Source organism: Thunnus maccoyii, chromosome 3 (assembly GCF_910596095.1).
Source record: "Thunnus maccoyii chromosome 3, fThuMac1.1, whole genome shotgun sequence".
Lineage (NCBI taxonomy): Eukaryota > Metazoa > Chordata > Actinopteri > Scombriformes > Scombridae > Thunnus > Thunnus maccoyii.
Window position 1 is genome coordinate 2,416,526 of NC_056535.1, and position 18,202 is coordinate 2,434,727.

The following is an 18,202-nucleotide window of genomic DNA, read 5'->3' on the forward strand; positions in this document are numbered from 1 at the left end:
GCTGTTTGTGACTTATTAAGCCTATTGCCTCAAACATGTCCTGAGTGGAAAAGCCTTAGAAAGGTTTTTCTGTATTGTTTTTCATTCATTTAATTGCATTCCTCTTTTAAAGTGGAAGCAGCTATGATTGCAGCAGGGAAGGGCCACCAACTAACAGGATACAGCAGGAAAGACTGGTGTGGTCATGTGTATGTGTTTTACCGTCTCGGGCTTTGCTTTTCCACCAGTTTGTGATTTACTGTGACTTCTGCCTTACTTGTACACATTTATGTGTGAGTGCAGTACTCCCAGCAGCCATGACAGGACTGTGGTGGAGTGCTGAGGGTAATTGTGTGTGATGGGTGAAGTACTATTTTTGGGGTGTTAGTAGAACAGATCTGGTGATGTTGTGTTGAGGGTATATTTAGAGGTCAGAGAAACGGTTGAAGGGGCAGTTTATGTATTATGCCTCCAGCGTTGCCACTGCCTCAGAGAAATAAAAAAAAAATTGTCAGGAGAAATGTACAGTATTTGTTTTTAGAACAAGCTTTTGCAGCAAGAAAAGACAGAAACTGATTCATTACGGACTGTTCTGTAAATATTTTGGATGGAATTTTTTCAATAAATGGCTGTGAAAATGCTAAAAGTTTAAATGAAAAAAATCATTACTGTTCATTAGGGTAGCAGCAGTTAAAATATTAGAAATGGGATTAAATGTTATGCAGGTTTACTATGTCATTTACTGTTCATCTTCTAGGAATGGAAACAACGTCTGAATAACACACTGTCATTCAACACCACCAGCACATGAATGCTTCATATCAGTTATGGAGAAAAAACTAACATTGTGTAACTAATGGTGGGACTCTCAGGTCCAAATCACCACCACACATGAAATTAGCCTTGTGACAAGTGTTTACCTTGGACATGGAAGAATTTTATAACTTAAAAATTCTATAATAAAATTTTATATGCATTCTTTTAGAGAGTTGTGAAGGTCCGGTAGGAATAATAACCCATCATCTACATAAATATTAATTTGTGGATGTACCCTTGATGTTTGAAGCTGTAGCATCACGCTAATATAAAGCAGTCCACTGAACACAGGGAGGGCCTCTGCATATATAAAGATACAAACCTGCTCCGTTTGCAGGCATGGGCATTAAAATTCATACAAGCACTTCATGCACAATTACACACAAAATCATTAAATGGGATTGTGTGAAATGAGGGATTTTCCAGTTTTGGAATATGTTTACACACACCAAAATGCACCCTCCAAATCTACATGAAAAACATTTCACCTCCTCAGTCCCGTCTCCACTATGTTTGTCCCAGAAGAGCACCATTATCACTGAGCACCATCCAAAATCACTCTAATGGATTCCCCTAGTGCTGAGAACAATGGAATAATGGCAATTGGTACAAAGACTGTGTTTGTGTGTAAGTGTGTACTGGGTTGGGGATGGGCATAACTGAATGTGTATGCTCTCCGCGGCATGGACAAAGAGGAAGCACAGCAATTAATTTAATTTGTAATAACACATGCTTAAAGAGGCGATTACCGTAACATCTGTAAAAATGTGTTTGTATATATTCTGCAATATCTGATCTACAGGAAAAGAGTTACTCTTCAAAGAGCAGAGTCTTTTCAGTCAGTCAGTTTGCAGATGTAATAATCATGCTTCAGTCATGCCAATCATGCTTCACAGTTCATTTAACAGTGAGGATTTTTTTAGCTCTTGCATTTTAAGCTGTTCCTCTTATGAAACAAATAACCTGTGAAGGCTATGATAAGAAAATCAGTCTTAAGATTAATTGATTCATTCTACATTTGGCCTGTCAGGAGGGCAAAATGTAATTTACTCCAGTAGACTTCACAGTAAAGAGGCATGATGATAAAAAATAATCGGTAGTCTAAGTGCATATTAATGACAGGGCTGTCTTACAGAAATCGCCCTCTCATCTTAAATAATGGAAGAAGTCATATCATATTCAAATACCAGTTTTCTTAACAGTCTCATTTAGCAAATTATGTTAATTCCCTGCAGTTTTTAGAAGTAGGTTAACATTTTAATCTTTCTGTGTCATGATTTCCACTCTAAGCGTGCTTCTGGCAAAACTCATCGAAGGTCACTAAGCAGTGCTCACTGATACATGATACAAAACATACTGTATACACAACATACAAATTAACAAGCTCATTTTAGAAATAGCCTGCACCAGGCCAATCTGTTTCTGTTGGAGCCTGTAGCATGAGAGGCAGAAGGGAGAGGCCAGATGAAATTCCATCCATTTCATTTCCAACAGCTTCACCCATTAATGCAATGTTAGGCGAAATACTTGTGTACTTGTGTGTGTGTGTGTTTGTGAGTGTGATGGTAATGTGCACGTGATGTTCTGGACCTTAGGCCAAACTAAGGTAACTCTGACCTGGTTGTGTTTTGGCTGGTCTATTAGGTCACCTTATGTGTGTGTGTGCTGTCCTAGTATGTGTAAACCAAAGTATGTAAGCTGGGTCATCTAGAAATGTGACACAACTTACAGTTGTGCACACTTCCACACTATCAGAGCAGCCAGCCAAACAAAACCTGCCAGCCCAGAGCTGCATTTGTGTCCCCCAGACTACCCTGTAAAATTCTCACTCTCTGAGCTACTGCCATGATGACCAGGAGTGTCCCAATTCCTCATGACTGCTACCGAGCAAGGGCACAGCTGTTGATTGCCCTTAAACTGGGCCCTTGAAACAACATCAACTAGTGCCAGCTTAAAAATGAGTGTTGACCCGTTTTCCCTGATTTGATACTATATGGTCCCTGGCCATATGTCTCCTCCAATACACTTGGAGTTGCCAGCAACTTCTCTCCACCTGCTGGTGATATACTTGACTGAGAGGCGTCTAAAGCCTGGACAATATCAGCTCAATAGATTTGTCAGACATGGGGTGTCAGGAATGAAAATAGGCATTGAACACGATAAACTGTCATTTTATCCTGTGTAGTCTGTCACGTTCCTTGGTCAGATGTAACCAAAATCAATTAGTTTGGATTAGATGGGATCCAGCATTTTTGGCGTGGACCTGGCCAGGACTACCACAGTGACTGTATAGTGGCGACCATGAAACATGGAGGTGGGAGTGTGTTGATATGGGGCTGCATGAGTGCAAAAGGTGTAGGGGAGATGACATTTACAGGTGGCACTATGAATACAAGTTTGTATACCCAAATATTGAATGAAAAGATGACTCCCAATCTCAGGAAGGTTGGCAAGAGAGGAATTTTCCAACATGACAATGATCCCAAACTCACTGCAAAAATCACACAAGAGTTTTTAAAGAAGAAAAAAGTGAAAGCTATGACCTGGCCAAGTATGTCCCCTGACCTGAATCCAACAGAAAACCTTTAGATTATTTTGAAGTGAAAGGTAGAGCAACAAAACCCCTCCAGCAAAGAGCAGCTGAAAATAATCATCTGTGAAGAATGGCAGAACGTCTCTCCACAGATTTGTTGTAGACTGTTATTATCCATACCCAGGAGGATCCAATCTGTCATCAAAAGAAAAGGCCGGCGTACCAAATATTAAAAAATAAAAGAATGGCATCTCACTAATGAAGGGTATGCTGACTTTTGTTGCAATTTGTTCTTAAATATGGACCTTTTATTATAGTTTAATCAGTCAAACATTCTGTTTTTCAAATGGATTGGCTTAATTATTCTTGGGTTTTGTCTAAAAGCAAATTTAAAGTGCATTAAATAGACAGGGTTTGTAACTAATCAATATTTTAGTGATATCAGCCAGGGGTGTACTCAGTTTTGTTATATACTGTAGGTGAGTGCACCACCCAAGTCACCCCCTAAAAATGAAACCAGTAACCCCTTAATGGTCTGATGACCCGCCCACCGGCACAACTATGCTATGTACACTACTTCTATCTTTAAGTTGGTACTCATGCGACACATCTTTGGAAAGCTAAGTTCTTGTGATTCTATTGATGCAAACAATTTCAAGATACAGTCACAACAGCAGGTAAAATCAATGCCTCTGTTAGACCACCAACAAACAAACAAACAATTACAAAATTCATGCTACTCACCTATGAAGCCTCATATTACTCCACTGACTGATACAACTCTGACAAAAATGGTCTTGTTACACTGGCAAAGGTTATCATAATCATAACTTGAGTTAGCATGTAAATATTAGCCACATCTCAGTATCATAATGTTGGCTGCACTCTGACCTTTCGATTTACACCTCACTTGACCCAATAGGGGCTTCCATGTCCTGTCCACAGCCTACAATAGCCAATGAGAGTCCACGTTGAAAGTAAGTGCCTGCCCCTCTTCTTTCGTGTAAAGACCGAGCCAATAGGAACAGATTCTGCCAATGACTGGCACTTCAAATAGTCAGTGAAATTCCATATGCAGCTTTTGTGGTTTCTATAAAGCCACAACCAAATCATGCATGTACTCCTAATGGTTCAAGAACAGCTTTCAATTCACTTTAGTTATGCCTTGGATAGGCATTTTAGGCTAATTTTACAGAAAGTGGAAGGGAAGATTGCCCTGTGGAAACCATCTGGAAAATATTGTTGTTGATATGGAGCAACCTCGGTCTGTCTGTGGATGCATGAGTGAATCAATATATACCCTTGTGCCAGAAAGTCAATCTGCTGCCAGCTTTGGACCTTGACATTGCCTCTCTCTGTGTGTGATGTATAAACCTCAGAATTAAAGCTTCTATTGTACTCAATAAATCAAAAGGCCTTGACCCACCTGTCATCCACATTTCACATCTCTCACCCGTTCCCACAAATCCCTTCAAATCTCCTGCTTTAAACCAGCTGTATTCACATGATGTTGTTTTCATAGCTGTACTGTAAAACCTCACCTTTGGGTATGATGACTAGATGAGCTAAACTATTGAAATCCATATTAGACACTACAGAAAAAAATACAGTATATTGAGCCTAGCTTTATACTCATCTTCAAACTAGATGTTAGTTATGTACTAACTTTGAGCTTCATAGGACAGATAGTCAGGTTCTACATTGGAATGGAATTGGATTTTTTTTTTTTTTACATGGTGGTTCCAGTATTCTGTTCCACTCATGTAACTGGGAGTGGTCATCATATTAGAAACTCATATAATCACATCCATTACAGCTCAATAAATAATTCTAACAGCTTTATTAATTAAAATTGCCAGGGCTGCTAGATAGAACTTTCCCCAGGTTTATGATCACTTTCTGTTGTATTGGCTGGTGTGTCTTTGGTGCAACTCCTCAGCATCCTCATCAGTCTCTGTCATTTTTAGTGCTGGGTACCATTTAAAATGTTTCAATACTAGTACTGATGTGATACCTGAGTTTCATATATTGGGAACTACACTTATTCGCTATCTTGCTGAGAGTTAGATGAGAGGAATGACACCACTGTCATATACCATCCTCTAAAGCTCACTAATTAACATGTTAGTGAAGTGTAAAGATGAGAAGATGTGGTTTAACAGGGGGTTATGTGGAGGGCTATTTCTTGGCCAGGTACAGTGACCTCCCTGAATCCCCACTGTATATCTAAATATTCCTTTAAGACAAATGTGTAAGCATTTAAGACAGCTCTAGAGCTTGAAAATTCATCTGCAATTTGTGTCACAGGATTCTCCCAACATTTGGGTAAAAATAGCTGGACATAACCATATGCACCATATGCACAAACCATATAAAATAGGTTTATGCAGCCAGCAGTATAGCTGCTATTTTCGACTGCCATGCAAGTTAATATGTAATATGTAGTATGTGACGTTCACTGACCCTTTTTGTCGCCTGCTGTGCACTCAGCCTCAGTGTATCACTCTGTGCTATCATTTATAATGCACTGCAGTGTTAGAGAGAGTTCCACACACACGGAGAGAAACACTGACCTATTTCAGAGCTTTCACTCTCACTTCCATTACCTCTTCTCTGCCCTTCTCTCTCTCTCTCTCTTTCTTCTTTCCTTTTTATCTTGATTTCTCTTTCGTTCCATTTCTGTGCTTCTGGGAATAGATCTGTAATTCAAAGCAGATTTCTGTCTTAAGGCTCATATATGACTGTATGGCATGCTCTTTTCCTAATCCCTTCCCTCTACTGTTCTTCTCTGCTGTGTGTGTGTGTGTGAGCATGTGAGTGTGTGGGTGTGCGTGCGTGTGTGTGTGTGTGTGTGTGTGTGTGTGTACTGACAATTCCAGTAATTAACTGAGATAGGATGATACTGGTCAGATTTCAGAACAGCTGGACTGCAGATATGTGTGCTTTTTATGTGTGTGAGTGGGATGAGGGTGTACTGTACTTCCCTGTTTGTGTGTGTGTGTGTGTGTGTGTGTGTATGTGTGTATGATTGGCACCTCATGCAAGCCAATGCTGGGGTATTAGCTCCCCAGGGGCAGATTAGCTATTTAGTTGAATAGTGTTGGATTGACATACCACCAGATGGTTAATGCATAATGTGTGTGTGTGTGTGTGTGTGTTGGGGGTGGGAGGGGTGGGAGGGGGGGAAGGTGTTTGCAGGTTTTGGGTGAAATCTGACTACTGCCCTGAGGCCAAAAAGCTGTTGTGTCCCCTCTGCTGTGAAATCGGTCTGTAATTTCATTGCTCATAGTTTAAAGAGATAAAGACCAACCCTGAAATGTGTGTTTGTGGTCCATTTGTGTCCATTTTTGATATTATAATGTGAGCGAAACATTTTGCATTAGCATTGTAAGAATTATCCTAATGAAACTTCAACATGTTGACATGCTTTTCATGCCATTCATTGTACTGTAATGCACATTTTTTGTTGTTTACCATTGTTTAAATTTAACCTTTTGTTTTTATTTTTATGTTTTTATTATTATTGTTTTTTTAAACCTGCTTCTTGCTGAACAGCAGCCAGTTTGGTTTGATTCATGTGTTTATTTGTCAGGGACAATGCTATTAATCAACACAAATCAGAAACAACTGTAAATGAGTCAGAGTTAAGGCCAAATGTCCGTGAGGTTTGTCCTAAAGTTTGTGACCAAGTGAACTGTATGCACTACAAGTGCACCGACTGTGCATGCACTAGAGATGCTCGCTTTGTATATTGTATGTATGAACTGTATTCTCCATCCTCAGTCCTGTTCTCATTGGGCTGTAGCACACACAACTGTCTTTTTTCAACTTTTTCTTGTTATTCTGCAAAGTACAACAAACAAAGGAACTCTTCTTCATGTTGTCACAAAGTTACTACCTTGTGTGCATGTGTGGAATCTGTATGCATGCGCAGACCTGCAATTTAAGTATGTATAGAAGGGCATGTATGTCCAGATGTCCACATGCAAGTCTGTAACTGTCTACGGTTACCATAAATTGGTCTTTAGCATAGCAGGCTAATTTTCATCTTCCTGGCCAGATGTTAAAGACAACTCAAAATTAGAACAAAACTGGCAAATGCTGAACTTTTCCTCTATCTTTCCAAATTAATATATTTTTGGAATCATACTACATATTTGATCATTGTTACTGCATTCATATTTACCATTTTACATGAAGGATCTCAGTCCTTTTAGACATTTTAGACAAATTTTAGCATAAATTTACAGACCTATTTTTACTGGAGACATGAAATAGTGACCTTATGGTAAACACCCACTCCCACGCTCCCACCTGTTTTTAGCTTATCCTGTTGTCATAGCTTTGAGCTCTGGTGTGATTTGAAGCAGAGTGGAGGATTGATCCTGGTGGGCGGATGGCAGCATGTGGGACAGGGATTAACAGTGGGCAGGAGGTCCTGGTATGGTTGCCAGTACACAGACCTGGCTGTCATGTGGAGTTGGTGGGGAGTAAATTAGAAAGCTCTGGCTGGTGGGCTGGCAGCTGAATAACGAGGCAGACAGAACAGTTTGGAAAAACATGGATGTAGTGTTATTGTTTTTGTAAGTTCCTGCAGAGTCAATCTGCAGCTTTTTTACAGAGGTTTACCATTCGTTACCATCTTTGCCAGTTACTGAGGCTTAAAAATCCTAATTTGGGCAAAAGGCAATGAAGCTTGGTATGGATGGAGTTGAAGTAGCACAAATCAGGACTGCAAAAAGGGAACCTAGCTTTTCTGACCCTGATCTGTGGAAGAAAAACTGACTTTGCATTTAAATGTGAAATGGATTTTGACAGTCAGCTGCCCAACAAATCTCCTGAGACAATACTGGAAAGGGAGAAGATTTAAAAATGACAGACAGAAGGGGGGGCTTTTTGGTGAGATTTAAGGGCCAAATACAGTGGATGATGCACCTCATTTGTCACTGCAACACAAACAAAGCTGGCCAAAACAAACCAAAAGCAAGACTAAACTAAGATAAAGTTAAGACAAGAAGACAAAAGATGCAAAACACAGTAAAGAGAAGACGGAAAGACAATGAAAGATAAAAAGACGATAAGAGATAAAAAGATGTGCATCGTAACAAAGACGCTAGTGAGATGCCAGTGGTTAAATGACGACAATGATGCCTGCAACAGCCATGATGATCAATTCTTTAACAAAATTATAATATATAATATAATAATTTAATATGCTCCACATTCTGCTTTGTCTCTGGCTCCCAGTGAAGCAGCATTTGTGTGTTTGGAGCCTGATCCCACTTTAAGAATCACTGCTGCAGAGCTTCTTCCTGGCTTTGTTTCTAGGCTGCTCTCTCCAGGGAGCCACACAGGGACTCAGCTGTGAATATAGGCCAGAGTCGACACACTCTCTCGTGCCAGAATGCATATACACAGCCACACATTCACATACATACACACACACACATACACACACGTGCTAAAATGAGTTTATACTGTACATCTACTGTACGGTCTACTACGCTGCCTTCTTTCTTACCATCTGTCCCTGTATCTATACTCACAGGTCCTCGGGGCGGCTGTCAGGAGAAGCATCTAGCCAGTCAGGAGAGGTGAGGGGTGACGCCGGCCAATCGGAGGGGGAGAGATGTTGGGGCAGGGCGGGCATGCGGCCCTGGCTCTCATGTCATTACTGATACTACTGTGGCACGAGGCAGCACCCATCGAAGTCCCACAAGACCGTAAGTCGTTCAGCAGTCATCAGATCCACTTCAACTCAACATGGTGAACTGCCATACCATAACCCACATGAATGCGGTTAATCCTGAAGCTAGCCGATAATTCATTTCGGTTATCAATAGGTCCTTAATATTCTCATTTGCCCTGCAAATCGATTTTGGGAACAATGTTTTTATGTAGTCACACTGGATGTGAGCACTGACAGTTTGCACTTTTCACTGCAGCTGTTCTGTCAAACTGTGCAGGCTTTATGGCACTATCAAGAAGAGAGCTGCAGTAGAACATCCTGTGCAGTGATGTCAGTGATGTCACTTTCCTCTTTGTAGTGAATTGTGGGGTAGAGCAGGTAAAGACTTTCTTTAAATGGAGGGATTGTGCTTGACAAGGCAACATTTTTTAACGTTTTGGTATGTAGGGGTTTGAGGGATCCTTCAGATTTGATTGGATCACTCAAAAATGTGCATGGTTGAGAAAATCTGGAGCGACACAGAGCTATAGTGAGATATAGTGCAGTGTCCATCTACACCTTCCTCACCCGCGATGTCACAGGAGGAGGATAAAGGAGAAATTAACAAAATAGACCATAATGATAGTCTTTTATTAGCTACTATGACCCATGGGATGATGGTCAAGTGTGGTTTTACATAATGGGGGTCAGCTGGTCACCAAATCATGTGTGTATGTGCCCCCACGTTCAGGATGAGTCATATATTTAACATTTTTTACAGGAAGAGAAAAGAGACGGACATTTCACTATAAAACACTCAAAAATAAATGTTTGTTTGATATATAGTCTGCATATAACTTAATAAGACACATAAGAGACAAGAATTTGGAAAATACATATTTTATTTCACCAATCTGTTATTAAGCATTGCAGGGTTTAGATAGGTCCTTTGAATAAATGGATGGATGAATGAATGAACCTTCATTCAGCATTTTCTTTCCTTTCAAATTTAAAGTAACCAAAAATAAAAAGAATTTAAATATCACACCTCTTATTATTCAGTGAAAAAGCAGAATCATATATAAGTGCTGGTGCGTTTTTAGGGGGGAAAAGCCTTTAGAAAATGAATTATAATTTGCATTTAAGTACTGTGCACTGTGCACTGTGCACATGCACTGTTTCCCAGGCATGTTATGCATTCCATTTTAAAATATGAAACCATAATGTGTATTGCAGGAGCTTTAGCAGTGATCACATTAACATGTGGTTTTCATGAGAATAGACTGTCTCATATCTAGTTTGCCACTTCTGGTCTTCATTGATTCCAACATGCACATACTCCTATATTATATAGATATAATCCCAAAATACACACACACACAATCACACATATCCTCATACTCGTCCATTATGATGAGTAAAAAGGCCTGGATTCTGCTGTTAAATGGATTCCTGCGGGAATTGGGAACAAAGGCACAAAGGAGAAAGGGAAAGTCTTGCCTTCTCTTTCTCTTTTCTTACCCTCAATACACACGCTCCTTTTTTACTGAGAAGACACACACACACACACACATGCACACACACACACACACATTCCTTTTTTTTCACAGAAACGATGAATGATGCTGAATGTCTCGCAATTGTACAATGAAAAATGATTTGATACCGAGAGAGGCCCAAGGACACCTGTCTTATATGTTCCATACACAACTGCACTCATACACATACACACACATACACACACACACACACACACACACACACACACACACAACCACAGCAGTCAGCTGTCAGCTGCTCAGTCTTCTATTTCTCTGCCCCCCTATGGCGCCATCTCACTCTGTTTTTTTTATAAGCCTGACCTTTCAACCCTGGACTTATGATGCTCTATTGATCTGATACACACACACATGCACACACCCTGCCTTACAGAGACCATTTGTATAATACCCTTATAACCCAGTGACCTCTCCTTAATGTATTCGCAACACTCTGATAAACTGACTGTCAAAGATTCTATTTATTTCTGACAAAGCGTAAATATAATGGGTTGGTCATTTCTAGGTGTGTAAAGATAGACCAAACACACATACTACATGAAAGACAACAATTTCTTAGTTAATAGTTTTTATCACTTTTAGTGCAAATTGCAAATTATAGAATTGCTTAAATGAAAAACTGTCTGCGTCCATATCTATGTAAAAGTATGCTAAAGAATAAAAGGATGCCTCTATGACAACTGAACTTGGTTTGATTCAAATTCTCCAAATGTCTCAATTTATACACCTCCACAGAGGCAGATATTATTATCAGACAGCAGGTAATGCAGTGTCCTTATGGAAACATTACCAATCAGATTTAGTTATCAATAGTGATCCATTTTTCAGCTTTGCAGTGCACATCATCACAGTGTTGTAGTGCAAAATAATGCTCCATGACATGCTCTAATGACTCTTCCCTGATAGCCTTCTGTCAGAGCTAACTAAGGCAGCACATGCTCCTGAGAGAGAGGCCCCACCCCCCTCCTCTCTTTGTGTCTCCTTATCTGCTTCACAGCAAACTGCACTCTTGACCTTTATTGATGAGTGCTTTCCACACATCCCTACAGGACATCAACAAACACACACACGTACACACACACATAATATCTAAGGGGCATATGATAAATACTATTTTAAATCAGTAAATAGGTCTAAACACAGTAATCGTTATAAACAGGATCAAAACATGACTGAAAATATGAGTGCATAATAACATTGATGTAAGCATGCATATGTGCACACACAGCTCAACTCATCCGTAACTGCCACACAAGCACAAGGTCAAACTCCTGACACAGGGTTGCTTCATTATTGTGTGTGTGTGTGTTCTTGTGTGTCAGTGGGGAGGAGGTTTAACTCACAAACAGCCTGGCAGTTCTGTATTACTGCTATTACTATTAGCATGTCTCCCTTAAGAAGAAGCTATTGGCTGTATTTCAGTCTTGTTCTGAATGAAAAGCAACTACCACAGAACATGATAATCCATCACAGTAAATGTATGTTTCGTCAAATTCTCTTTTAATTCTAATTACCTCGTGCTCCAGTCGAGTGGCTTCTTATTAGTGCTCCGTTGCATCACACTCAAAGTCACCTAATATTCACAGAAAGGAAAGCATGTGTCAGCTCACTTCATTGTCAGATCCTTGTGTATTTTATTCAGGCTTCGTTTCAAGTTTGAAACAGCCTCATCATATTCAGCACAAAAATGACAAAATGAGCAGGTAAATATAAGCTAGATATAGTAATCATGTACAGTGTGCCAATTGTGAAAAGTTCCAAAAATGACACCACATAGCTAAGTGTTTACTGACACACATTGAATCAACTCACTATGCCTCAGATACTACCTCAGAGTATATTTCTCACTGAAACATTCTGTAACAATGGTATTTCCTTCGACACCACAGAAAGCAACATTTCACTGTGCAGCACATAATGCTTTAAAAATGATTTTTTATCTCTGATTGATTATTCTCTCCACAGATACACAATATTACACTGTATTAGTGTATTTGATGTATAATCTAATCCATAATGTGTGTGCTTTCTCTCTCTTCTCTATGATATGGAAACGCCCTACAGGTGAGTCCTCAACCGTCGTTTCTCTGTTTCAATCAATAGATCACTGTACTTTCTCTCATTTATGTAACAACTAATATAGATATTTTCTTCCATATGACCATATATGACCTACCCATAAGCTATCACATAGATAGTAACATGCAAAGTTATAACATAGGATTATTAAAGTGTATATACTGTATGTCTACATGTCTCTAATATGATTAACAGTCATATAATCCTGCTTCTGTCTCCCTGTGGCTTTACGTTGGACTACCAGCAAAGATCCTGCAAGACTGTAAGTGTTCCTTGCTAACATGTCACTGCTAATGTTTCTCTCCTACAGTAATATTTTAATCAGGCACCACAGCCCTGTAACACTAACAGGCTAATTCCACTGAGAAAATACTGGACATCACACTTAATGACTGGGATTTAAACCAGTAGGCCCATGTTAAGCCTGCTTAATTTCAAAAGGCTGTTTACCAGGGAAAAATGATTTGTGTGTTTTCAGGTTTTTTTTTAAAGAAAATTGCCTGAAAAGAGAGAAAAACAAAATCTTTTCTTCTTTATATTCTCTCAGTTGGTGTCCATCACAGCCTGGTTACTCTGCTGAGTCACAGCTACACTGTTTAATACAGCCAAACTCACAATTTAGCTTTTCTTTACACATTTGCTGTTATCAGTCATCTGCATGAGCAGAAATATCAATTTGATCAGGTCCTATAAATGCTACCTGTGAATCAGGCAAACAGTCCTTCCTGCACTGCTGTGCTGAGACGTTGAATCAATTCAATCAAATATTTTATGACCAAAAAATTGTCTGACAAAGTCCATATAAATACAGCTTAATAGCAAGCTGAGCTGTGTAATTGACTATGTTGACATTTAAAAATAGTGATTATGGAGAGAGATGAAAGTAACAGAAAGTTGTTTTGTTGCTGTCACACAGCCCCATCCTGTCCGATCCTGTCTGAGCAGGTTTACTTGTATGTCATCATTTTGAGAAGCTCAGTTTTTTGTTTTCTCATATACACTCAGATTTATACACTCAGTGCAGTGGACTGTTTTCAAAAAGCTCAGTTACTGGTTGTGGAAAAACTCATGTCTAGTGTGAACAGTAGGCCAAAATAATGTGTTCAGAATCAGCTGTGAAACACTAAATGAATCGAAGGAGCAGTTTGAATTTTTAAACAACAAGCCTTGTTGTGCACAACAGCAACAATCAATGTGTATGAATATGAAATCCAGTAATAACACAACACTTTTGAATATCAGATGACTGTGTCTTCATAACTCAGAGGTAGCTTAAAGAGTGTGTGGTATAAGCTGTTATAAGCTGAGGAATAATTTTCATACCAATTATCTCTCATAGACAGGCCTTTATCACAACCAAGCATACTGTAAAAATACTCTTATGGTTGCCATAGCAACATAGGGGATATGTATAATAGAGCGTTTTTTTCAGTTGTGGATGAGATTAGCTGGTAGAGCTTCAATTAAAGAGGAAAACTGCTCTCCCATCTCTGTCCTCTCTGTTCGACAGGAATTCATTCTCATAGTCCATAGTCTAGAGCTTCATTTTAGGGCACTGAGCTTCTCCTTTAATCTAGCAGGCAGCTGGCCCTCTGAAGTGCTTGTAATCTTGTGTGTACAGTATGTGTGAGTGTACATGTGTGTGTGTGTGTGTACAGCGTTACATTCAAAGCCCTGCAGGGCTCTGTGAGCTAGAAATGCAAAAGGGCAGAGAAATGTTGGCTGCGTGGTGCGTCTGTGGTGTTGAGGGGGTTTGGCTTAAGTGAGCCATTAAATATGTATAGACTGAACACAGCTGAGGAGAAGGACACTATGACTATATATTTCTGTTATGAGAATGTAAAGCAGACTGATGTATGAGACTGATAATGGCTTTACTGTACAATAAAAAACAAAAGAGAAAAACATATGAATCATAAATGGTATAAATAAAGAAAATATTAAACATTAAATAGTAAAGAAATATTCTATAATTTTCCTATTGTGAACAAATCCCATGAAAAGAAAAAGTATTATGTTTGTATCCCTTATTCCTCTGTGCCATAGACCTCCATTGTTACTATTAAAAACTCATCAGTGAGCCACACTGTTGTACTGAGTGACATTCATTACCATGAACACACACACTGTAGTTTACTTTGACTCAATCCCACACACACCGTCCTGCTGCCAGAAATACTCACTAGAACACCAGATATGGATTCATCCACCACTGAAAATAGTCCCCAACAAATGCATTATTTCCTCCTGTTTGAGTAATGTTTGCTAAAAACTACAGTGGCCAGTTGTTTCAGTGAATTACTGAGCCTTATTTAAATAAGTGAAGCTATATATTTGTGAGCCGCTGGGCTGAGTGCCAGAAACAGTGTAGGGAAGTAAGAAAGTACTGAGAGATGGACTACAGCATGCTTAGCTTTTGTCTTTTCATGGGATTTGTTGACAATGAGAAAAATATAGAATAACACCAACTTTATCCATTAAATCTTCAGAGCGTTTTTCATCCTGGCAAGAAAGGAATTTTCTTTAGAGAAGCTTCATATAAATTGATATATTGAGCTATTGAAAATCTATGTTGTCTCTAACGTGCACTGAAATGCCATGCAAATGTATGTGTGTGTGTTATTTCTACACGACTGTATTCATGTAACCTTCTACTCTCTGTCTCTCCCCTCCACCCATAGTGAAGCAGCCCCCCACTATAGTGAAGCAGTCAGTGAAGGACTACATTGTTGACCCCAGAGATAACATCATCATTGAATGTGAGGCCAAGGCCAACCCTGTGCCAACGTAAGCAGTACACACGCACATGCGCACACACGCACACACACACACACACACACATGCTGAGGACAGATAAGTGAGCACAATGGCCTGTACTCACTTATCTGTCCTCTGCTTTAAGGGATAAATCCACATGCAGACAGGAAAGACGAGGAACCAGACCCTCTCATATTTAGACTGTATTATTATACCTGGATTCACTAGACATGCACCACACATGTGACATCCCTTAAAATTGACCCATCTTACATAGTATCGGGGCCTTCACTTTCAGGTAATACACAGACCTCGTTATGGAGGTCTGCAGTTTAATTTACCTATTGCTTTACTTAGAATGTGAAAGTGTGTTTTTTATTGAACTTGACCCTTAATCAGAAATCAGGATCGTTGAGTAGTGGTAGTGAACAGGTGGAGCAGCTCACTATTTAATGAGCAGGCATGGGAGATTTTGCAGGTGGCTCAGGAGACGTGGGCTGCTTTTCATTATGCTAACGTGTCTCCTCACTTCCCTCACTCGCTTCTCTTCATCATGTCTTAGTTTTTCCCAGACAGGATGTGAGAGAGAGACGCAAGGACTGAGGAATTTAATTATTCAAACGAGACATCCTCGTTCACTCCAACGTCAGGAAACGGCAACTACTCATGACGCTCAGCACCTTAACTGTCAAATATGAAGAAGTCAGCTGTCAATAATATGTAAAACTTGCTAAGAAACGATTGAAACTCTAAAGTTTAAACTTAAAATTCATGTACAATTAATCAATACTTTACACTGTGACTTAATCATTTCTACATATTGATAGCTGGAAGGAAAACACCTGATAACTGCTCCAATGTTTTATCATTTGATTATAAAACATAGCTATAAATCTAGATCTATAGCAGCGTCTGGCTGTCACAGAATGAGATACAAATAGACAATTTAATTACTGAAAGAACAGAACTGACATAAAGGAACAATAGAAACAACTGTACCCTTCAGAATATCTTTAAATAAAATATTGCTTATTTAGTTTGTGCAAGTCTGACATGCTTTTCAGTGAGACACACAAAGTCTTTGATATCTATGAATAGATATGAAAAGCTGCTGTTGGTGCTTTCATTAGTAGTAGTTTTCCTGATATGCAGTATCACAACAACAGCCCGACTGTTTACTGTCCTGTTAGATCAGCTGACCAATCAATAAATACATTGGATCAAAGAGGAGTTGCTGTCTGGTAAAAAAAACTTCTGCAGAGGATACACCTGTGGTTCCTCACTCTAAGCTCCTTCAGGAGCCTCCTCGACTCCTCTGAGGTGCATTTAAGGGATTGGAACATCCTCGATGACGACGGACGGAGAATGATTTCTGGGTCATGGCTGGAGGATGGAGGAGCGAGGACGGGAGGAAGCATAGATTAAGCCAAATGAAAAGCACCCCGGGCTGAAAAACTCTCAGTAACATAGACGTGACAACTTGACAAACTGACAGGCTGCAGACTGTCTAGACCAATCATACACAGCTGGAGAGTAATCAGGAAAATGCAGCACAGCTGAGGACAAAGCGATCCAGTGGAGATTCATGTGATGCAGAGGTTCCACTCATGACACACTTCTCTCTTCTACCCTCCTCTTCTTCTACTTCTTCTTCCTCCTACATCATTCATTCTTTTTTTACTTAGGCCCATTGTCTTTCGCTGTTCTCTTTTCTTTTCTCTAACTCTGCTGCCTTTTGTCACCCTGGTCTGTCTGTCCTTTGTGTCTCCTTGCCCTCCCATCTCTCTCTCTCTCTCTCTCCATCCACCCCTGTCTCTCTGGCAGTGAGAGTTATGAGGAGTGACAGTGCCACTCAGATGTGCTATCCTGCCACTCTGCCCCCCTCTGTCTGTCTGTACCTCTCTCTTTCTCTCTCTCTCTCGCACACACACACACACACAAACATTTTAATTTTAGACAACCCTTTTTCAGTGACCCCCTTCCCCTTCAGTTGAATAGTGTGGAACCCTAATCTCCTTTGCTGCCCTCTAACAACCCCATAAACTCAGTGTGACACCTGTCTGCCTGCCCTCTACAGCCTCAACCTGACAAGTGGTCTGTTGTGCTTTTTGCTGCTTTCTCTCTCTGCCATCCCCCACAGTGTCCTTCCCTTACCTCCGTCACTCTGTCTGGCTGTCTGCTCCAGCTGCTGTCTCTTCTCTCTTTGATGTTTTGTTTGTATCTAGACCTGCAACAATTAGCCGATTAGTTAACGAGTCGTTGGACAGAAAGATCATTTTGATAATAAGCCTCAGCCTCTCAAATGTGATGATTGAATGCTTTTCTTTGTCATACATGATAGTAAATTGATTATCTTTGGGTTTTGGGCTGTTGGTCAGACAAACAAGGCATTTCAAGATGTCACTTTTGACTCTGGGAAATTATAACTTTTTCAAAATATTTTATAAACTAAATGATTAATTGGTTACTTAAGAAAATTATCAGCAGATGAATAGATAATGAAAATAATTACCTACCTGTATCCATGTCTTCCTTTTTCTGAATTCTGAAATTCTTATTTCCTTAAACAGTTTATTGCTTATTTTCTGGAAAACTGTTAGCATTACAAACAAAATGTCCAAAAACTGATTTACAGCAAGGAAATAATAACTATATGTTTTTATACTGTATAATCTTCTCTACTCTGCAGTTTTTTTCTTCTATTTTTTATAGAGTAATCTGTGCTGTAGGGGGAAGTAAACAAACAGCAGTTACTGTGGTGGCATCTCACATGTAAACCTGCACATTCATGATGTGGTCTATGTAAATGAT

General features: G+C 39.6%; 1 protein-coding gene across 1 annotated transcript in view; it reads left to right on the top strand.

Moving 5' to 3' along the window:
* nfasca (neurofascin homolog (chicken) a) overlaps window positions 1-18,202 on the top strand; it is a 141,345-nt gene that overhangs the window by 69,774 nt on the left and 53,369 nt on the right. The window contains exons 6-8 of the mRNA XM_042405501.1: window positions 8,877-9,051; window positions 12,879-12,896; window positions 15,316-15,421. Coding sequence (XP_042261435.1) covers window positions 8,958-9,051; window positions 12,879-12,896; window positions 15,316-15,421 — 218 coding nt within the window. The 5' untranslated portion in view covers window positions 8,877-8,957. The remainder of the gene's footprint in view (window positions 1-8,876; window positions 9,052-12,878; window positions 12,897-15,315; window positions 15,422-18,202) is intronic.